The 23,746-nt window shown below is 38.9% G+C and overlaps 1 protein-coding gene across 1 annotated transcript in view; it reads left to right on the forward strand.

The window, feature by feature from the left end:
- The first annotated feature begins 313 nt into the window (after positions 1–313).
- Positions 314–23,746, forward strand: part of MRPL3 (mitochondrial ribosomal protein L3) — a 38,977-nt gene continuing 15,544 nt past the window's right edge. Inside the window, exons 1-6 of the mRNA XM_001925038.6 lie at positions 314–543; positions 1,546–1,730; positions 2,725–2,816; positions 4,719–4,817; positions 16,273–16,372; positions 18,162–18,222. Coding sequence (XP_001925073.3) covers positions 452–543; positions 1,546–1,730; positions 2,725–2,816; positions 4,719–4,817; positions 16,273–16,372; positions 18,162–18,222 — 629 coding nt within the window. The 5' untranslated portion in view covers positions 314–451. The remainder of the gene's footprint in view (positions 544–1,545; positions 1,731–2,724; positions 2,817–4,718; positions 4,818–16,272; positions 16,373–18,161; positions 18,223–23,746) is intronic.

Here is a 23,746-nt window from a genome sequence, read left to right on the forward strand (position 1 = left end):
TCAGGGCTGTTTCAACGTAAACCAATATAAGAATATCAAGCACTGTTAGTACAATGAACTGCCCCATAACGGGCATTATTTAGAAGTGATTTCGCTTCCTTAGGAAGCCTATCCCTAGTTCGCCTCATTCTCCTAAAGTTTAAACTCCGACCTTTCGTTTTTCCCACCCCTGGAAACCTAGTCACTCAGACCCCACCCTACAGCTCGGCCTCGGCTCCGTAGTAGGACTGTTCCAGAGACGGAACTCTAGTTTCCGGGGCTGACCCCGGCGCCGGCGCGCATTGCTGCTGGACCGGAAATGGCTCCGGCAGCTCTTCTTCCGTCGTGGGGGCAGCGGGGAGCAGCGGCTGGCGGCGGCGGAAAGGCTTGGGAGGGTCGGCGGCGGAACGCCCTGAAAGCGGAGTGGCGGGGCGCCCAGAGGTGTAGCGGTCGCGCCCTCCTCGGCCTCACTATGCCCGGCTGGGGGCTGCTGGGTAGGGCCGGCGCCCGGGTACTGGGCTGCGGCGCGGATGGCCTGGGTGCCTCCCGGGGCTTGGGAAACAGGTGGGTGCGGAGGAGAGGCGGGGGCGGATGGTGGTCCCTGCATCAGCGGCCCTGGGCCATAGACTGGCCCCGCGCTGAAAGGTGCGCCCTGGGTTGGGGAGGAAAGTTCCAGCTCTGCCTTAAGAGAGAGGACGTGCCCTTTGAAGGATTGAAGGGGCGATTTTTTACCCCCCGTGCTGCAGCGAGCATTACCAACAGCAATAATATTATCTGCCAGTTAGGGAGAATTTACTCCGTCCTAAATGCTCAGGTACTTTAGGCGCCTTAGCTGATGTAGCCTCACGTGAGAGCTGCTGTCATCCGTTTTAAAGATATTACTCCGTCTTATCTTTATTCCGTTGCATATAAAAGGGAGACTGGAGAAGTAGTTTGCCCAAGGTCGCTTAGCTAGTAAGTGCAAAATCGAGACTCTAGCTGATCTATGTACCTGTCAGCAAAGGAGAGGTAGAGCACAGAAGGCTTTTCTGACCCTCCTTGCAAGAATTACACACACCTCTTTCTTGACCTTCTCTGTAAGGTCTGTTTTGATTTGTTCAGCTAGTTTGAGGTTATGTCTTTTAGGGATTTTTAAAATTTGTACACCCAGTTTCCTTATCACTCAGCCTAGGGCATGTTCTTTCAGGGAAGAGGTGAATTTATCAGAGAAAGATGTGTATCCCACATTCTGTCACCTCTACTGGATGTAAACTGTTAAGGTACATGTTTAAATAGACCTGTGGCTTCTCTTGCCTACATAAAGACTACTGTTAGAAATCTACATAAAGATTTCTGTTGGAAATCTGTTGATCCCGGAGAAGAGGAAGAACTTTTCCTCCACAGTAGCCATTGGCAGTTAAAATGTGAACCCCATTATCATGAGGAATGTCAAGGGAAAAACTAGAACCGGAACCCAACCCTTTCCTAAGGCCCTGGCTACACTTTTCAGCTTATGTAACCTTCATTCCGTAACATTAAGTGGGGAAACGTGAATTGTGCTTTGTTTTCTAATTTTTATTTTTACAGAACAGACATCTGTCTTTTGGTTAGAAGTCTCCATGGCAAGAGTGTTACTTGGTGGGATGAGCATCTTTCTGAAGAAAACGTTCCCTTTGTTAAGCAGTTGGTCTCTGATGAAAATAAAGCCCAATTAGCAAGTAAACTCTGTCCTCTGAAAGATGAGCCATGGCCTATACACCCTTGGGAACCAGGTGGTTATTTTGTATATGTTGTGTTTTCATCACCTAATTACTATATAGTTTCTAGATAAATTTGTCATCTCTTGAATTTAGTTTTTGTGTCTTAAGTGTGTCTGTTTCATTGTGGTTTGGTTTGCAAGTATATTTCTGGCATCCTAGTCTACTGTTAGTGAATGTCTGATAATCATCAGGATATAAAGAAGTTGCTTTGTAGGTGAAAAGAGAGTCATTCTGCAAATGTTTTCTTGTTTTTTTCAGATAAAAAGTAATATTAAATCAGGGAAGGAAAGCTGGAAGAGTGTGATCTAAACTGTAGTGTATTACACTGACATTTGCAGTTGGGGTATTCTAGCACTCCAGGCCTGCCAAGCATACCCCCAGAATCAGCAGTTTTTATTTCTGGTAGACTACTAAATCCACATGTGGCCAGACCAAGAAACCTAAAGCTTTTCCTGTTGAAGGTGTTGTCTTTGGTTGGGGTTTATTGTGGCTGTTGAATTATACAATGACTGAAGTTGTTAGTGGAGCAGCGTATCAATGTATGCAATAAATCAGGTTTCATGATGGATGCTGACATACTTTAGCAACATAAGCACCTGTGTCATTCGTATAACTCCAGCTGACTTCTTGGAATTTGAGTAGCAGGTGTATTCTGTGGATATGAATTGATACCAGGAAAGCAAAGTATCATGATAGATTTATCATATCCTCCTTTAATATAATTATTTTAAATACCAGAATATACCAGTTTAACTGTTTCCTTTATTTTGTACAGTCCTCTTATATGTTTTCATTTAATAGAGATTTGTTGAGTACCAACATGTTATGTCAGGAGTAGTTGCAGGCACTTATATCTGTAAAGGACAGTTGTATTTTACTTTGTGAATATATCAGCATGTTTCTTATCTGCCTGCTTCTTGTTATTGAAACCAGAATTTAGGAAATACTGTTGTATTGACAGGTGATGAAAAAACTATGTGAACATTGATTTGTTTCTAACTGCCAGGTTCCTCTAGAGTAGGCCTCATTGCACTGAAGCTAGGCATGATGCCCTTATGGACCAAAGATGGTCAGAAGCATGTAGTCACGTTACTTCAGGTAAGAAACAAGATGTAATTCAGCTGTGTGTGTGTGTGTGTGTGTGTGTAGCTCCATTTGTTGTAACCTAAATGAGCAATATTTGTATCCTGAAACATGTTACTGTGTGGCTAAGAAGAGGTAAAGTCAAGCATAAATACTGTGAAAGAACTTTACTTCAGATGGGTTTCAGTGAATGTTCTTACTTTTATCTGAGTGGTAGCTTTCTTGATACTGGCATTGGGATAACTGGGGCAATGAATTAAAAAAAACAAAACAAACAAAAAAAAAACCTGTAACCCAGCTTCTTATAGATCTTCTAGTTTAATTCATAAGCAAAAAAAAAAAAAAAAAAACTCGCCCCAGCTTATTTTCATTATGGAGTTCTTTCAATTCCAGATTGTAATTTTAATCTCTTTACTAACTCTTTTGTAACACTGTTTTGTCTGGAGAAGCAGCGTTTTGTTCTCTGAGATAAAATAAACTCTAATGGTTAACAATGTAGGCCCTAGAACCAGAATACCTCAAATCTTGATTCTGCCATTTCTAAACTGTGTTCCTTGGAACACTGCTTTGTCTGTAAAAGAATTTTATTCTGGAAAAGAAGTAATTTGACCTCCCTCAAAGGCTTATCATGAAGCTTGCTCAATCTGATGAATGTCAAGCACTTAAAATGTAAAACAGTTTTAAGTTAAATGTCCAATAATGTTAGTTGCTGTTGTTTTTGTCATTATTATAAAAAAGATCACTGATAAAGTTAGGAGGGCATCGTTCCCAAATCACTTTGGACAGCTCAGTTTATCTTTGGAGCCCAGGCTTAGACAAGCACTTACACCTGCAATGGAGATTAAAAACAGAGTTCATGCACGTAAGTGCTTCCAGTGTTGACAGCACAGGTGACATGTGAGCCCTTAGCAAGTTTTTGTTGACTCTGAATGATCTAGGGAATGAGTATAGTTTCTAGAACTCTACAGAATTTGGGAGCTTTCAGGAATGACAGGTGGGATTGTAAATTGGTACAGCTTCTTCGGAAAAGAGTTTGGCATCATGGTAAAATTGAGGTAGTGAGCCTTGAGGTCTCCCATTTCTACTGTCTAGCATCAAAAATGCTTGTACAGCAGTGGTTGTAGCAGCATTGCTCTAAATGCTCCAAAACCAGAAATAACCCACATGTCCTTCATAGTATGTTTACACGATGGGTGGCCGTGAAAATGGATAGAATGGAGCCACACACAGCAGTATGGGCCAAGCTTACAAATAGAATCTTGAGCAAAAGCAAGAAAATGTGGAGTCTTTATGAACTTACATCAAGGTTTGACAGATAGCACTGAGTTGCAGGATTAAGCAATACTTTCAAAGGTAGTAATTATAAAGAAAAGTTAAATAGATGATTACCTTAAATGTCAAGAGAGGTGGTTATTTCTAGGGCAGGCATCTCAGACTTTCCTGAACTTCAGATCACCTGGAGGGCTTATGAAACACAGGTTCTGACTTAGTAGGTCTCGGCTGAAGCCTGAGAATCTGAATTTTCACCGTGTTCCCAGGTGAAACTGATGCTGTCTGGGGACCACTCTTTGAGAGCCACTGCTCTAGAGGTAAAAATAGGAGTAGGGGTTGGTGATTGGGAAGACACAGGTTTGAGGGATTCTTGACATTGGCAGTGATTACATGCAAATTTGCATTGTAAGTACTCATTTTGTTATATATTTGTATTTAATGCACTTTTTTGTATGTGTTGTCTTTGACAGTTTTTTAAGGTTATTTCTGTATTTTAAGATTGTGGTTTGTTTTAGAGGAATGATGAGATAAGAAACTTTAGGGAATTCCTAATTGTCTTAGGACCTTGAGGTGGCTGGTATGTAAACATGTATCCTGCTGCATACTTAGTTTTCTTTTTTTTTTTTTTAATGTTTGTTTTTTTAGGTACAAGACTGTCATGTCCTAAAATATACTCCAAAGGAAAATCATAATGGAAGAATGGCAGCCCTAACTGTAGGAGGAAAAACTGTATCACATTTCCATGTAAGGAAGCATTTTCATTCCTAGAAGAGTACACTTCATTAATTTTAGATCCGAATTCTTTAAGTTTCGGGTTTGGGGGGAGCCATTGAGCCCAGGTGTCAGGGAGACTTTGAGTTTGTTCCAGTAGCTTCCTTCACTATCTGGAACACATAACTTTACCCTCTAAGCTGCAGTGTTGTCCAATCTAAAATGGGGATAAAAACAGTACTCAAGAAGTTTGTTACCAGGATTACAAGAGATTTTTCACATGTGCCTGGTGTATAACAAGACACTCAAAAGATAGTTGTTTGATTAATCTGTGGTTGCTTTATGTTTAATTTCACTTTTTTTCCTAAATTGTCTCATCTCTTGACACCAACAGCATGTGAGGATTCACTGGGGAGAAAACTGTATATGAACCCACAAAAGATTTTTCTAAAGTTTATTTCCTCCAAGTAGAGTACTAATAGAATGCTGAGTTTGTAGTTTAAATGTGAAAAATCTGCACAATTAGGTTTTTTGTTTCGTGCTTTTTAGAGACTAAAAGCAGAAACTGCCTTTCTAGAAATGGTGCTGGTTTTCATTAATGGCTACTGGAATATCTTTAGGTTTACTAAAACATCGCCTGTTTCTAAATAGCATTTCTCCATTATAAATTGTTTATGAAATGAACATGAATGAAAATCACTCTATACCCTGTCCTGTGCAACTGTCAGAACTATGGGTGTTTATCATGTGCCTCCTATTTCCTTGTCATAGCTCATCTTTGAACACTTACTACATACAGGGTATGTAAGCATTAAGTCATTTACATTTATTACTTGGTAACTTTTTCAGCCTCTAAAGCTTAAGAGGTTAAGTTAACTCCCTCAGGAGTTACATCTACTGATTAGAGGTAGAATGACAGTCAGACTCCAAAAGCTTTACTTTCTTAACTGCATCTTTATATCCACCCTTTGGGACCACATAGCATCAGCCATCTCAATACACTACTGTAAGTGCGATAGGCACAGAGTGAGGGTGGCAAGGTGCTAGGAGGTGTCATAGGGAGGAGACCAGAAAGGAGAGGGTGTGAAAGGCATACCAGGGGAGCGGTCTCTGCAGAATCAGATGTTCTCTGGAAGAGGATGGTGGTGTGTCCAGATCTTAATGTGCAGTGGTGCTGGTGGGGGAAGATGTGAAAGGTACAGCTGTCAGGGAGGGAAGCTGACGAATTAGACCTCATCCTGTAGACTTTGAGGAACTTTCTGAATTCTTGAACCAAGGCAGTGGTCAAAAATTAGAAGAATCCTGATGCAGGGAGGACGTTTTGGAGTTTGTGTTAAGCCCTTAATAAGTCTTTTGCCTCAGAGCAGTTGCATTGGGCTTAAAGGTAGGGATTATGAAAGACTGGGAGAGTATGAGCCTGTGGGAAGAGGATCCAGCTGATCAGTACTGATGCCCTGACCTGGAATGGGGATAAGGAGAGAAGCTGTGCAGAAAGATGTGTTTGAGGTGTTTACAGAAAATCTGGTGGAGTTGTTCTGTAAGTAGTGGGGTATACTGACTGGTAAATTGGCTGTGGTTGGAATCCTGCAGTTTAATAGGCCTGTCTCATAAATATTAAAGGAGTTAGCTATTTTGCACATTATGGTAGTAGGGTTTATTTTTCATTAAGCCTTCATAGTAACATCTGCTATTCTTAATAGTTTATTGACTGATAATTTCAATGTTCAGATAATTAATTCCACATTATTTAAAAGCATAGTATGATACTTTTGGATACTTTTTTCATTAAATATTTTATTTATTTTTATTTTCTATATGATTTTTATTTTTTTCCATTATAGTTGATTTACCATGTTCTGTCAATTTCTACTGTATAGCAAAGTCACCCAGTCATTCATATATATATATATATATATATATATATATATGTACGTATATATATATATATATTCTTTTTCTCACATTATCCTCCATCATCTTCCAACACAGGGATATAGTTCTCTGTGCAATACAGCTGGAAACTTAAAAAAAAAGTCAAATATTTGCATTTTTAGGTGTGTCTTTGCCAGGATTCCTATGAATCATGTGAATAATTCTTCAGTTTGATGGGCACCACAGGTTTTTAATTGATTACATTTCTGTGTTTTTCATTAGGCGTAGTAGCACTGTCATCTTTATTTCATTACTGATTTTGTAAATTTCTGATTATAGCCTTGATGTTTGTAAGTCAGATATGATACTGGGTTGATCCATTCTGCTCCAGCAGATCTGTGAGCGTCACTTTCCCAGGACTGTGGGATAGTGGTGAGTGGGCATGGGGTTAGAAGAGCTGAGTTCTGATTCCTTTAGCTCCTTCATCTTTGTAAAGATCCATTTTTGTTTTTGAGAAAAAAAGTTTCCCCCCAAAATGTACTTGCCAGCACAATTTATTTTGCTTAGTGATGAAGATAGTCTTATTGATAAAATTATATTAGCATAAATCAAATATTACCACTAAAATATTACCAAAATGATAGCTTTTATTTCTACTATCACATTTGAGACTATGGTCTATGTACCTTAAGCTGAATATGTAGCATAGCAGAGTGATTTGGATGCTGTATTCTTATACTGTGGTGAATTTTAACCACTTAACATAAACTTTTAAAACTATTCACTGCTCTCATGTAGGCCTCTATAGAGGTCCTTTTATTCTTTGAGATACTAATTTTCTTGGTCTTTTCTAAGGTCCAGAGAGCATGTATTGCAATATTAAGAAAAAAAAAATTCTTGGGAGTTCCCGTCGTGGCGTAGTGGTTAACGAATCCGACTAGGAACCATGAGGTTGCGGGTTCGGTCCCTGCCCTTGCTCAGTGGGTTAAAAATCCGGCGTTGCCGTGAGCTGCAGTGTAGGTTGCAGACGCGGCTCGGATCCCGCGTTGCTGTGGCTCTGGTGTAGGCCGGTGGCTACAGCTCCGATTGGACCCCTTGCCTGGGAACCTCCATATGCCGTGGGAGCGGCCCAAGAAATAGCAACAACAACAAAAGAGACAAAAAGACCAAAAAAAAAAAGAAAAAAAAATTCTTGACCTTTCATCAGAATAGGATGTGAAAATGAAGTTCTAGAATTTTTTATAAATAAAGCATTTTGGTTCAGAAAGGAAAAAGATTTTTGAAACTAAAAGTGTACAGACTTCCTCTTGCACTCTCAGGGAACTTGCAAGTAGGTTGATTGTAGAGGGTTTGAGAGAGGGGAAAGAGACCTATAAATATATAATATCAAATAGTTAGGCATTCTAAAATTGAGTTGTTGAATCATTTTTTTTTATAATAGGGCTAAAATATTATTTTTTAACCTGTAAAGAATTTATGCCTCCAAGAAATTAGACTACTTTCCTTTGTTATTTCTGTACCTTATTATAAATAAAAACTGATGTCGTACATAGTATTTTTGAATAAATGGCCCTAAAAGTTGATTAAATCAATTCGTCTTCATAGCAGAGAAGCATTTTCATTGTGAGAAAGATAATTGCAGAGAACTTTGAAGGGGGGAAGATGCGACCTCATAGATGGAATTATCCAAGTGTGACACTGCTGTCAGTCTTTTAAATTGCCTTTTGAAATCATTTATTTGGAAGTTAGGAAAGAAAAAAAAAAAAAAAAAAAACAACCTCAGTTACACTGCTGTTGATTTCAACTCAACTTGAACATTTGGTTTTTCTCACAACTGATACCTAATTCATTTTATGGTATTTTTATTTTAAAAGAAAAATTAAAGTATTTGATTTTAGTTGAAATTGGAAGATAATCAGGAAGTATATATTACCTTTATTCTTTTTATTTCTTGGTCTGTAGTTACTTAGTCAAGATGTTTATCTTGTCTGTTTTGTATTTAAAAAATAAAGGCTTTTTCTCAGAAGTCTCCTGGCATATTTAAAAATTGATATTAATAAAATAATTTGTTTTATAAATCACAAAGTAGAATATATGAATATATAAAAATGAAATTGAAGTATGTTCGAAGATTTAATAAATCTGAATCCAGTGTATCAGGGAAATAATTTCAAGGAGACTATAAAATTTTTATTGATATTTAATTTACCTACAATACTGTTAGATGCATAACATAGTGGTTCAGTATTACAGAGTGATCCCCAGGATAAATCTATTTACCATCTGTTACCAGAGTTATTACATTCTTATTGGCTCTATGCCCCATGCTGTACATTTCATCCCCATGACTCATTTATTTTGTAACTGAGTGGAAGCTTGTACCTCTTAACCTTCCTCACCTATTTCACTCATTCCACCACCCCATCCCCCTTTGGCAGCCACCTGTTTGTTCTTTGTATTTATGAGTTTGTTTTCTTTTTGTTTGTTCATTTGTTTGTTTTTGGATTCCACATGTAAGTGAAATCATATGGTATTTGTCTTTCTCCATCTGACTTATTTCACTTCATATATTACCCTTTGGATTCATCCATGTTGTTGCAAATGGCACTGTTTCATTTTTCATGGCTGAGTAGTATTCGTGTGTGTGTATCCATCACACATCTTTATCTATTCATCTATTGATGGACACTTAGGTTACTTTCATGTCTTACCTATTGTAAATAATGCTGTGATGAACATAGGGGTGCATATATCTTGTCCTATTAGTGTTTTTGTTTTCTTTGGAAGAATATCCAGAAATGAAATAACTAAATTATATGATAGTTCCACTTTTAATTTTTGAGGAACCACTGTACTGTTTTTCATAGTGTCTGAACCAAGTTACATTCCAAACAATAGTGTGCAAGGTTTTTCTTTTCTCCACATTCTCCCCAAAACTTGTTATAAAAATAACAGAAAGTCTTGTGGGATGGAAATCCTGTGAAATCAAATTGTTATGATCATTATTAAAAAAAAGATAAATATAAACTGGTACTAAGAGGAGGTATAGTAATTTGGGATAACATATACTCAGGAGTTTCTTCTGGAAGTACCCATTAAAGGGGTCCTATGTGAACATCCTTTATGTTGGACTTATCATAAATTTAAAAATGAGAAAAAAAAAGTTAAGTAAAATGAAGACATAAAAACATGTCCACAAGATTGCATGACACTGGTGACCATGACTCTGACCTGTAATTTGAGTGGCAGGAAGTAAGATTCAGCACATCCTTTTAAAACTTGGCTTGGCTGCTTGCAATCATAGTCATTGAAATATTTTTATATGAAAATAATTAAAGTAAAACTATTGCTCTGTTAAAAAAAATTACAAGGAGTCTTTTTGGTAATAGCTATTCTGACAAGTGGGAGGTGATATCTCATTGTGGTTTCATTTACATTTCCCTGATGATTAGTGTTGTTGAATATTTATTCATGTGTCTGTTGGTCATCTGTATGTCTTTGGGAAAATGACTGTTCAGGTCCTTTGCTTTTTTTTTTTGCTTTTTAGGGCCACACTTGTGGCATATGGAAATTCCTAGGCTAGGGGTCGAATCATAGCTGTAGCTGCTGGCCTATGGCACAGCCACAGCAACAGCAACATGGGATCCAAGCCACGTCTTTGGCCTACACCACAGCTCATGGCAACGCCACATCCTTAACCCACTGAGCAAGACCAGGGATCAAACCTGCATCCTCAAGGATCCCAGTCAGGTTCATTAACCGCTGAACCACAAAGGGAAGTCCCCTCTGCTTTTTTAATCCAGTTGTTGGGTTTCTTTTGATGTTGAGTTGTCTGAATTCTTTGTATATTTTGTATTGTGTAATCACCCCTCTTACCTCTTGATGTGGCCTCCTCTTTGTCTTCTGGAGTAGGATATCTTTTTGAAAGTGTCTGGTCCATTTGGTTGAAGATTGCTCAGCATTTAGTTGTAAATTTTGTTGTTTTAGGAGAGAAGTTGAGCTCCAGTCCTTCTATTCCACCATCTTAAATTAATCCCATCTCCTAAATTCTTTGTATATTTTGAATATTAATCCCTTATCAGATATATCTTTTGCAAATGTCTTCTACCATTCAGTAGATAGTCTTTTTGTCTTGTTCATAGTTTCCTTCATTTTGGAAAAACTTTTTAGTTTGATATAGTCCCATTGATTTCTTTCTTTTGTCTGAGGAGACGTATCCAAAAAATTTTGCTAAGTCTTTGTCAAAGGTCGTACTGCCTATATTTTCTTCTAGGAGTTTTATGGTTTCAGTTCTTACATTTAGGTCTTTAGTCTATTTTTAGTTTATTTTTGTATATGATATGAGAAAGTGGTTCAGTTTTATTTTATATATCACTGTCCAGTTTTCCTAACACCATTTATTGAAGAGGCTGTCTTTTCCCCCTTGTATTTTCTTACCTTCTTTGGTTATAGATTAATTGACCATGTAAGTGTGGGTTTATTTCTGGGCTCTTTTCTGCTCCATTGATCCATGTGTCTGTTTTTGTGCCACTACCATACTGTTTTGATTACTGTAGCTTTGAAGTATAGTTTGAATTCAGGGAGTGTGACACCTCCATCTTTGGTCTTCTTTCTCAACCTTGTTTGTCTATTCTGGATCTTTTGTATTTCCATACAAATTTTAGGATTGTTTATTGTACTTATGTGAACAATGTCATTGCTATTTTGTTAGGGAGTGTATTGAATCTTTACATTGCCTTGGATAGTATGACTGTTTTTTAGTATTAATCCTTCCAATCCATGAGCACAATACATCTTTTCATTTTTTGTGTGTTGTCTTAATTTCTCCTGATAGTTCATTGTTAATGTATGGAAAAGCAACAATTTTTGTATATTAATTTTGTATCCTGCCACTTTACTGAATCATCTGTTTAATAGTTTGCTGTTGGTACCTTTAAGATTGTCTGTGTATAGTGTCATGTCATCTGCAAACAGTGATAGTTTAATTCTCCCTTCCCAGTTTGGATGCCTTTTATTTCTTCTTCAAGGAGCCATATTTCTAAATGAAAACCTTTGTGTTTGCTTTTGTGGAAGAAGTGTGCATGACCGAAGATGACAAGCAGGGGACGTGGGGAGAGTGATGTTGAATATCTGTCTCAGAGTTCAGCATGTGGGGGTGTGAAACTGTAGAGGATGATGGGGAGGAGGTTGTGTTATCACTCTGGGAGGAAAGCGCTCCTGAGGGGACTCCAGAGGGAGAGAACAATCTCTGTGGACATCCAGAACTGAGCTGCTCAGCATTTGCAGCACAGTCCCACTGGGGACTCCTGGGAGAGTCTCAGGGGGCTGTGGATAGATCCAGAAACTAACATTCTCTACTTATAAGCCAGTACCACCAAGTTTCATTTCATCTAAGGGAAGCCTACTCAGTAAGTTATAAAAGGGGCACCAGTGGTTCATATTTCAAACTGAAGTTATTAGCCAGTGTCTGAAGTTTACTGTATATTTAAATACATATTCCTCAAATAAGTCTGACTTATCACTGGAGCTGGGACAAGACATATATTTAGCAGACTTTTAATGTGCTTTGGAAATAGATTACAGGGCAAGAGACTGGCCTAGGCAGACACAGGTCAGCAAACATAGAGTGCTGTGGCCGAGGAGAGTCCTGCAGGTGCTTCACTTAGGATAAGAAGGGAAGCTGAGGAGAGCGAACAGCAGAAGGATAGGTATTGTTGGTTATACTCTCATGGAAGAGGCTCTTCACATCAGGAAGTGTAAAGTGATATAGCTTAAGGTAAGGTATGTCTTACAGCAGTCTATATCAAGAGTCTTAAGAATTTGGAGTTCCCGTTGTGACACAGTGGTTAACGAATCTGACTAGAAACCATGAGGTTGCAGGTTCGATCCCTGGCCTTGCTCAGTGGGTTGGGGATCCAGCGGTGCCGTGAGCTGTGGTATAGGTTGCAGATGCAGCTCGGATCTGGCGTTGCTGTGGCTCTGACGTAGGCCGGCAGCTGCAGCTCCAATTTGACCCCTAGCCTGGGAACCTCCATATGCCATGGGAGCAGCCCTAGAAAAGGCAAAAAGACAAAAAAAAGGGGGGGGGGGAGTCTTAAGAATTAAAAAAGAAAAAAGACACCAGAACATTATGGTAAGGATAGCTTGTCCATAAAGTTTTCTAACCGAGGATATTTCCTACTTAAGGATATTTACAATAGCAGCAGCTGGGGATGGAACAGCAACTAAAGTACCTGCTCTCTAGAAACACATTTTGGTGAGATTGGGGGTGACATAGGGTGGTGTACACAAGATAAACAGTTTTAAAATGTGTATTGCAAAAGATGGAGGGACATGCTTTAATAAAGTAAACTGAGGGGATAGAAAGGCAGAAAGTGGTGCTATTTTAAGTAGAATAATTGGGAAAGGTAAGTTGGTATTTAGGTGGAGACCTAAATAAAGTGAGGGGGCATGTCATACAAAAATCTGGCAGGGTGTCGGGGGAGAAGAGAAATAGGTGAGGACGATGAGAGGTACAGACTTCCATTTGCAACATAAATGAGTCACAGGGATAAAATGCACAGTATGGGGAATATAGCTGATAACTGTGCAGTTTCTTTTTATGGTGACAGATGGTCATTTTGAAATGTAAAGAAGTACCAAATCACTATGTTGTACACCAGGAACTAACATTATTGTAGGTCAGTTATACTTCAACAAACAAACTCATAGAAAAAGAGTTTCAGATTTGTGATTACCAGTGGTAGGTGATGGGGGAGGTGGAATTAGATAAAGGCAGTCAGAGGTATAGAAAAATAAATACTAGGGATGTAATATACAATGTAATCAATGTAATTGACACTGCTGAATGTTATATATGAAAGTTGTTAAGAGTACATCCTGAGTTCTCATCACAAAGAACTTTCTTTTCTTTTTAATTTTTATCTGTGTGGAATGGTAGATGTTCACTTATTGTGATAATCATTCCATGATGAATGTAAGTCAAATCATTATTCTCTATATTTCCTTAAACTTCTGCAGTCCTATAAGTCACTTATATCGCAATAAAACTGGAAGAAAAAGTAGAAATATCACCTATGAATTTGGCCCAGTTTTGATAATTGTTGACTCTGTCAACATCATCATCATATGTTTATATGTTTGCAGTTTTCCTTAATAAAAATGCACTTTTAAATTTTAAAAAGTCTCCCTTCTACAGTATTTAGAAGTGACAGAACTTAAAAAGGACATGTTAAACATGCGTAAACAAACATAATTAATATAGCATTCTTACCCTATTGGGAGAGAAGATTTAAATCCTGGAGAAGAATGGAACATGCTTCCTTCTTACCCTTTTTTAAAATAGTGAGGCAGACATTTTCTGCAGTTGTAAAAAGCATAGGCAGTTTAAGACTGAAGAGGAAAAGGAAAGAGGGAAAACCATCGGGCAGAATGGCATTGCAAGTAGGGGACCAGTTTGTGCAGCAGACCTGAGGCCACTGTTCAGTGAGTTCCTAGGCTGGCAGGAGCCCTGTCCCTGAGGCAGGGTGAGCTGGGAGGAGAGTCGTGGACAAGGTCAGACGGTACAGAACCTAGTAAATCATGGTGAGGACTTGGGACCTGATTCTGCATGAGATGGAGATTGACGTAGCTTGGAAGGATCAACCTAGCCTGTGAGAGGAGAGCAGACCAGGGAGTCAGGAGTTTGGAAGTTGGAGACCTCTTAGGAGGCTGCTGAGATAATCCAGACAATGTATGACGGGGTGGGGGTGAGGTGGGGTGAGAAGTGTTTGATGTGGGCTGTGTTTTTAGATAGTCCGTAGGAATTGCTGATGGTTGGACATGGTATATGAGAAAGAGGAGTGATAGGAGACCACAGGATATTGGATCTAAACAACAGAGATTTGAAGCTGCCATTTATGGTGATTTGGTGAGGAGAGCAGGCCTGGGGAGGGGGAGGAGTTTTGAGTTGAGGTGTAGATGCATTAAACTTGAGTTGTTCATTTGACATCAAAGTGAAATGCTGAGTTGGCAGCTAGACAAAAAGAATTTGTAGTTCAGAGTAGAATTTGGGGTCAATGTTAGAAAAGTGGGTCATTAGCATCTGAAAGAACAGAGTTGTAGCTGAAAGCCTTCCAAGGAGAAAGCCATCCTCTGCATCACCCGTTATGAGCCATGAGCTGGTAAATGAGTGTTGACCAGTTTGGGGATTTTGACCAGCACATTCCTTTGATAATTAGGGGCTGGAAGGCCCTGATGACTGACAGTGGGTTTGAGAGAGTGGGTGGGGCGTTGTCATGAGGGGGAACAGAAAGATTAGCTGGAGGAGACCACAGGGTTGAGGAAAATTTCTGGTTTTATATGAATTATTGTGGTTGTTTTATGCTCATAAGAAATCTCAGTGGAAAGGGGGAGATTTTCCACTCAGAGAATGGTGGGGACAATTTCAGGAGTAAAGCCATTGCATAGGTGAGAGGTGGGTAGGAGTCAGTCCACATTGAAGGACTTGGCTTTAATAAGTACATGGACAGTTTATTTATCATCATAGTTCCCACCCCCGGTTCATGTGAGAAACATGGAGTGCTGAAAAACATTGATACCTGAATGTTGCCTTAGACCACTGCAGTTACAGCTCCAAGCTGAGGGCCCTGGGCTTAGCGTTCTCTGAAAGCTCCCCATATGCACCTGGAGTGGGTTGGGAGGATGGCATTATAGGAGCTGGTGCAGGCACTTGGGCTGATTTGGCGGTAAAAGCTTGGGAAGGGCTCTCGTTTCCTCTGTTTCTTTTCAGTGAAATGAGAAGGAGCACGTTCAGCTCTGAGGGGGGAAGGGGACAGTGCTAGAGGTTTTAAGAGGATGTGACAGAGCTGCCTTGGGGAATGAGAGGGATTTAACCAGGAATGTGGCTTGGCCAGGCCACATTGGAACACTAACACTCTGAAGTCTGTGGTTGCACATCCGAATGTGTGAACTGTCGTGTTCTCTCCCAGCTGCTTGGATGCAGATGCAGAATAGACGTAGTCAGATTTCTCAGGATTGGGGTTCTTGATACATGCAGTCTCCAGTCAAAACCCAGATATGAGCACAACTATTTCTTTTCCTATGGGTCAAACGTCTTCCTCATATACTTTTTTTTTTGCTTTTGCTTTTTAGGCCGCACGTCATATACTTTTTTTTTCTTTTGACATATGGAAGTTCCCATCCCAGGCTAGGGCTTGAATCGGAGCTATAGCTGCTGGCCTATGCCACAACCACAGCATCGCAGCATCCAAGCCACAACTGCAACCTGTACCACAGCTCATGGCAACACCAGATCCCTGACCTGCTGAGTGAGGCCAGGGATCAAACCCACATCTTCATGGAGACTAGTCGGGCTCATTTCCACTGGGCCACAACGGGGACTTCCCTCATATACTTTATATGAGCTGCACTGTGCCAGTTCTTTGGACCCTAAGTGTGATGGATAAACATCTTACTTCCCTTAAATAAGGGGAGTAGGGTACTTTTTGTTGATTAGGGAATCGGAGTGCTTTACAGTTTGTTTTCTGGGGTGTTAGTAACTTGGTTTAGATTTTTATGCATTAAATTCTGCCTTTAGTATTTACTGTGTTATGTATGTGTGCTACTTTTCCTGTAGAAATCTGCATCTATATTGGAATTTTACCAGGAACTTGGATTGCCTCCAAAACAGAAAGTTAAAATCTTTAATGTAACAGAAAATGCTGTAATTAAGCCAGGTAATCTGAGGTCGGGAAGCGGAGGGAGGTAAAAATACCCAAATATGTGATTTGTTTAATGTCAACCCTTTCAATAAAGTGAATTCACAATACAAAGCCACAAACATTTATTTTTAAATATAAAACAGTATCTGATTTAATCACTAGGGACAAACAAGTCTGTTTCTTTAAGTGGAAAGAACTGTAGAGAACTCTTTGTTTTCCACGAAAGAGGGAGGAACGCTTTTGTTTTTAATGTACAAAGAAAAGCCACTCCAAATAAATAAATGAACTTTTAAAATGTGAAGTTCTCTGTTGGTAGGCTGGCATTCTGTTAAATGAAGAATAATTAGACTCTCACTGAGAGTGAGAAAATGTACCTAGAATGGGAAAGTGACTAACCATAGTGCCTTGATGTAAAAATTCTTACTTGAAAATTCCAGAGTATTTTTATCTACTCCAGGGATGTCAAAAAGTAAAATTTGGCAATATTCTATTGGTTCATAGTTAACAGCATTTTGATGTCTTTGAACTTCAGCAGGGCTCCCTGATCTCTTGTACTTGAGTTCTAACAAGTAGACTATAGAAGGATGTTTTAAGATTTGATAACGTCATACGTGAACTGAATTTCTTGAAGTAATATACAGTTGCAACAGACCTTATTAATTGAGGCGGCAGAGTCAATAAGCTAGAATTAAAAATATTTTTGGCAGTCAAATTTTTCATCTTAAGGATAAAGTAAATGGAGTTAAACTAACAAATATAAAAAATAAATCCTCATTAACTTGCTGTAGCTCAAACCATGTATATTGTTTTGTGGGTGAAAAATGATCGGATTTCAGGAGTTCAAGTCATTTGTCCTCATAGAAATTCAGTCACCTTATCTCCCCTACTTTTTCTTAATTCAAGGTTTTTCTCTGCCCATAAATCCTACCTAAAGGACACTACCCTCTGAAATCCTGCAGCACTCTACTTCCTGTTTTAAACAAAAATAAGTCTCTTATTAGATGATATTAATACTGATTCTTCATCTAGATAATAGGTTCTTGAAGTTAGGGCCATATCTTATACTTTTATATTTCTAACTGTACATATTATAAGCATCCTATAAATGTTTGGAGATTAATTGCCAATTTAAATAGTTCTCATAAGTATTCATTCCAAATTTATGTAAGTAAGATATTATGAGGGGTTTTGACTTACAAAATTCCTTTAAATAACATGTTTCTGAAGTGCATTTAAAGAAAGATTTTATTTAGATACAACTAGTTTTAGAAATATTATGTATAAAATTAGGGTATCTATAATGGTAGTTTCTTATTATACTAAATATCTGGGCACTGTGCTAGAATAACTATATTTTACTGGAACAATGACCAGTCCACCAAAAATCTGATCTGCATGGGCTTTTTATGGATAGATCATACATATTATAATCATTACCCAACATACAATGGACCTGTGTTCAAATAACTAAAGTTCCTGTTTTTGGATAACTTATTTCCAATAGGCAGAAAAAAAATAAGGCGGGAGTTGCCGTCTTAGCCAGTATCACCCTGGCCTCTGTGAAGGCATAGTGTATCAGCACCAGGGTCTCTTGGTCACTTGAGCCCCCATACAGTCCATTAAAATGTGTTTGTTGGGCAGTTTTGCTATTTTATTATTGAAATTTCTAATAACTGCAGAAGAGACTTCCAACATTTTTGAAATATGATAACTTGAAGGCTTCCTGGATATACTTTATGTTTAATGAAGTTGTTTTTGGACCGACACATTTCGTACTAACTTTTTGTTTTATTTTCCCATAAAGGCACCCCTCTATACGCTGCTCACTTTCGTCCAGGACAGTATGTGGATGTCACGGCCAAAACGTAGGTCCATGTAACAGGTTCTCTTTTCCTTTTGTTTCCCTCGTATATTAGAAAAACAGCAGATCAAGTGAAAGATTGGTATTTCAAGTCAGTGAATAAAGGATACGTAACCATTGTTCTCATTCATAATTTTAATGCTAATGTTACTGACAGTACTGGTTTCTAAATTGTGCTGAATTAGTTGTCTGTGAGGAGTTCACATCAGGTTTCAGCTTTTAAACTGAGATACGTGCTTCTTGAAATGGGACTGAGGAAAAGGTCACATAACTTAGGTTCCTCATGGGCTGGGCCCACATCTGTTTGAAGACCTAAGGCTATGTACAGTGACATGGGTTACTTTGTTGAAATTAACAGTGGTCGTTCAATTGGGGAGAAGTTAACACCCAACTGTCACTCTAGCAGAAATGCTAACTTCAAATTATATTTAGACTGGGTGGTGGTATTTTGGGTACTGTAGTTTTTCATAACTTGCCATCTATCATATCCTCTCAGTACTGGCTTGATGAGCTCTAGGAAACATTAAGATGTAACAGGTTGCTTTTCAGAAACTATGTTTGGTTACTTCACTGTGGAATGGAGTAACCAGGCCCTAAACGTGTTGATGTAGAAATTATTCCAGGTAGATTGTCAGGGTCCACATGATCTGGGCCAAGCGTAACTCCAAATGCCAGCTCTTGTCCATTCTTGTTTCTGATTTTGTCAACTGAGAAGACGCATCACTTCTTTATGCACCTAGGCTTTCTTTTTGTCATTTGACAAGATCCTCAGCCTTTGTTCCAGCATTGTTCTGACTGGGAACCCTTTGAAAATCAACAGTGGCCCACAGGTGCTCTGGAATAGTCTTAGGATCACAGTGACTGAGCAAGAGCAGCTCTTATTATCAAGGAAACCAGATTAATCCAGTATCAGTTTCCTTAATAGGTCTGGTAATGTCTTCACTTCCACATTACTACTGCCCACTTTCAAATCTGGGCCATTGCACATGGCTCCTGGGGGCCTTAACCTTTGATGAGCTATTTAGAAATGCACTGGGACAGACTGGGCAGGGGAGTAGAGAATGGGCCTCTTCGAAAAGAGACTGTGACCCTTCCTCTTTTTCTCCCTGCTTCCTGATTGTTGCAGGCTTATTCCTACTTCTTTGGGCCTCTAAAAGTACTGGCTTCTTGGTAATGTTTTTTGTCCTGCCTGCCCTTGTGAAGAACTCAAAATGTTGGAGCTATAAAGTTTTGGTTTGGTTGTCTGGGGAGATGTGTGTTGTGAATCAGATTATTTTACTTTTTAAATTTCTGAAGTATTACATGTAATAAAATAGCTCATAATAATTTGTTAATTTATACATGGTTGGTAGTGTGTGCATTCCATTGCAAATTTCACAGGACAAACAAGATATTCCAGAAGCCCTCTGAAAGTCAGATTCCTTTATTAGTAGATGCTTTGTGGCTGCACTTGTGACTAGCCTGGCTTGGAGATTAGCTCTTCAGGGCCTGTGTTCAGTAAACGCTTTTATTTCATACTACTGTTGGATCTCCTTGGCTTCTGAAAGCTATTAAAACTTAAGCCTTCTTGTGAGTTTAAAGTGAAAAGAGAATGTGTTGATTTTGTTTTGTGTCTTAAGATCATGTACCTAGAAAATAAGAGTGTGTCCAGCCCTATACCAGCCTCGGGACTAGATAGTCAGTGAGAGCAGGGAGAATAACCGGGACTTAGGTTAGTCGACATTCACTCTGGAGAGGGGAGGACCTGCCTTTGAGGACACCCTTGCTGTTGTGTGGACTGCAGTAACTTGCACTGTCCTATGTGTGTACCTTTGCGAGATAGTACCTGAGATCAGAATGAAACAGACTTTATTTGACCTTTAGCTAAGTGTTTCTTACGGCTGGCATGTTATTACAGCCTCAAGGTACTTGTAAATGCTTGTGAATTATTAGGACTCCTTGTCCTTCTTGTATGGGGATATTTTGAATTCTTTCCTGGCTGCAGCCGTGGGTCTCAGCTGCACATAGTCCTTCTTGGTGGAAGCTGCCTTTTCTCTTTGCCATAGACTTCCCCAAGTATATGTGTCTGTGCGTGAGTGTGTGGTGAATTTGCTTGCCTTTTTTTTTTTTCCCTTTTTAAATTATTTTGTCTCCTTTCCCTCATGCTTCTCATTTTTTGGACAGTTGCCCGCATTTGGAGTTTTAGGCCTTTGCATCCAGCAAGAGAATATTTTTTTCCTCATCAACTATAAAGGGAACTGTCATCTTTTGGGTGTAGAATGTGAGTCTTCCCCGTCCCTTGCTGTGGCTCACTTACAGCCAGAGATTTTCTACCTTTTCCTTCATTTTCAGCCCCTGTTTTAAATTTTCAAAACTTCTTGGCTCCATCTTCTTGATTATTAATCCTGTTACAGGTGTAAACACTAGAAGAAAAACTTGTGTAGTGACATAGGTCAGATGAGGGACATGAGTTTACAGGATGGATGATCAGTTCCCACACTTGAATGAGCTTCAGAATCTCCAAGAAAGCTTGTTAACCCCCCCCTACACACACACACACACACACACACACACACACAGAGTCTTCAGATTTGGTAGATCTGTGCTGGTACCTGAGAATCCACATCTCTAGCAAGTTCCCAGGTTTTATGGATGCTGCTGGTCCAGGGACCACACACTGAGATCCACTGGACTGGAAAATAGTCAAGAGGTGACCTGTGGGCCTGCTTTTCTTGCCACTCCTTTACCCAGCACAGAGTCCCAGTACCTTCCTTTCCTTTTCTCAGATTATAACATACAGACATCTGTTTTAAAGCAGGCAAGTCTAATCAGTCCCATTACAAAGAGCATTGTCAGTAAAAGTAGGCATGTGTATTGTACACATTTTAGTTAGCATGAAACTGAAAACTGGTTACCCTTCATAACTGGCCTCATCATCTTTCTATTAGAGATTAATTTGAGGCTTTTTTCTAATTTAAATTCTTCATTTTTCTCATATTGTAATGATTATATTTAATTGTTAAATCTACGCTTATATTTAGGCTATTTTAAGTTTTTTACCTTGTACCTTTGATTCTAATTGCTGGATTAAGTGTACCTTAGAAATAACTAAATAAAAATTAAACAGAAAAACACTAATTTAAGGAAGTAGTGTTAATAGAATCTAGCTACTTCAAGAATGAAATTATCTGCAGACATTTTCCTTTACATGACCAGTAACCAACAGTAATAGCTGCTTTTTTTTTTTTTTTTTTTTTTTGGTCTTTTTGCCTTTTCTAGGGCTGCTCCCATGGGATATGGAGGTTCTCAGGCTAGGGGTCAAATCGGAGCTGTAGGCAGAGCCACAGCAACAAGGATCTGAGCTGCGTCTGCAACCTACACCACAGCTCACGGCAATGCCAGATCCTTAGCCCACTGAGCAAGGCCAGGGATCGAAATCGCAACCTCATGGTTCCTAGTCGGATTTGTTAACTACTGAGCCACGACGGGATCTCCAGTATTAGCTTCTTCTTAAAGATTTCCTAAATGTTCCTTTTTTAATGTTTGCATTGGAGTGTCTGCATATGTCAAAAGATACACAGATGTATTGTTTTTACCTATGTTGGATTTGGGTATAATTCTCTATAAATAAGTAAATTTACCAGTGTCACTTTGGAATGAACTAGAGTTTTTTATTTTAATCTTTAAACCAGAAATACTTTTCATCTACAAATTCAATTTAGATTAAATGGGAAAGATCTTTAAATCTAATATATAAAATCATTATAACAGAATAATTTTTTTACTGTTTTCATTATGCCATTAGTAGATAATAAGACCCAGTCTTTGAAATATAGCTGTTTCATGCAGTTTATTCTACATAAAATTTTAAGTCTAGCATGTATAGATGGGTTCCACACACCTCCACCCCCTTAAAGAATGACTGTCTAGTGAGAGACAATCTAGGCAGTGGCTAAAAGCATGACTCTGCTTCTCAGCAGCTCTTAACCTCTATTGCCTAATCATTAACATTAAGACTAGTTATAGTACCTACACCATAGCTTGTTATAAAGATTTCATGGGATCGGCGTTCCTGTTGTGGCTCAGTGGTTAACAACCCCAACTAGTATCCATGAGGACGAGGGTTTGATCTCTGGCCTCGCTCAGTGGGTTAAGTATCCGGCATTGCGGTGAGCTGTAGTGTAGGTTGCAGATGCAACTCAGATCCCATGTTGCTGTGGCTGTGGCGTAGGCCGGCAGCTATGGTTCCGATTCAGACCCTAACCTGGGAACCTCCATATGCCGTGGGTGTGGCCCTAAAAAGACAAAAAAAAAAAAAAAAAAAATATTGGGATAATGCACAGAAAGCTCTTAGCTCAAGACCTGGGACATAATAAATGCTCAGAAGTGTGGATGTGATCACTATTATAGTTGGTATTACTGCTTTTTAATCTGTTTCAGATTTTAAAAGGAAAAATCTGTGTTTTCCTCAATAGGAAATATATTTTTAAATGAATGAAAGACATTAAGTCATTAGGAATTCAAATGTGGTGTTTTCTCATACATCAGATTATTACCTCTTACTTTAGACTATCTTTTTGTATTGCACAGCAGTAGCTTTACAAAGCACTGTAGGTAATTTTAAAATTACATACTAACTACTACATCAAGAATTTGCAGTGTGATGAGGATGCCCTTGAAATAGCTCCAGTGCCTCTCTGATTTGCCAGATACTTTTATATCTTGCTTTACTGTTTTTCAAGAGGCAGTGTGTGACCTAGGTTGTGAAAACATGACTAAGCTTTTGTTTACCCAGGATTTGACCTTGGGCAAGTGGCTTAACTTCTCTGGATGTAGATTTCATTATCTTTAATATAAGGGTTTGAGAGTAAATGGTTTCTAAGATTCCTTTCAATTCTAAATGTTTCTAAAATAATCCCTCCGTTTTCCAAGAGGCGTAACGCACTCTTTTTTTATATTAATGAAGAAGTAATACATAACAGCAGATTCGCAGCACATGGTAGTATGGTCTTCTCAACTGTTGAAGAAATTGATATGGCTGAAGACCTTCGGACAACGGGTGTGTCTTTTCATGATACTGCAGAATTGGTTATTGGAGTTTTCTTTTTTGAGAAGAGCAGACTGCCCTCAGGACGGTAAATGTGATGTTCTGAGTTTCCTTAGGACAGCCAGAACATTTTCCATTTTATAGGAGGACTCAAAGGAATCGCTGCACATTGGCTCTTTGTTCTGTCGAACAAGCTAGATTTGATGTTAGTAAAAGCTATGAGCATTGTACTCTCAGCAGTCACTCGTTGATAAAAATGTTTCCGAATGTTGAAGGGCGCTTTATAAAGGTTTTAGATGGAAACAGAATACCTTCACTTCAGGTCATGCTGTCACAAATTCATCCTAGAGAATAGCAACCATACAGATACTCCGTGCCAGCTTTTAACTCTATGTGACGGGACACAAAGCACGGAAAATTCCACCATGACTTACCTGTGGGCTCAGGAGCTGTTGACATCACTGATTGAATAGGTTTAGACAGCAATAAGTTGGGTAGAAAT

This window comes from Sus scrofa, chromosome 13 (assembly GCF_054392235.1).
Source record: "Sus scrofa isolate SSC_HxYL_T2T_F1_AM1 chromosome 13, Sscrofa_HxYL_maternal_Yorkshire_Landrace_v2.0, whole genome shotgun sequence".
NCBI lineage: Eukaryota > Metazoa > Chordata > Mammalia > Artiodactyla > Suidae > Sus > Sus scrofa.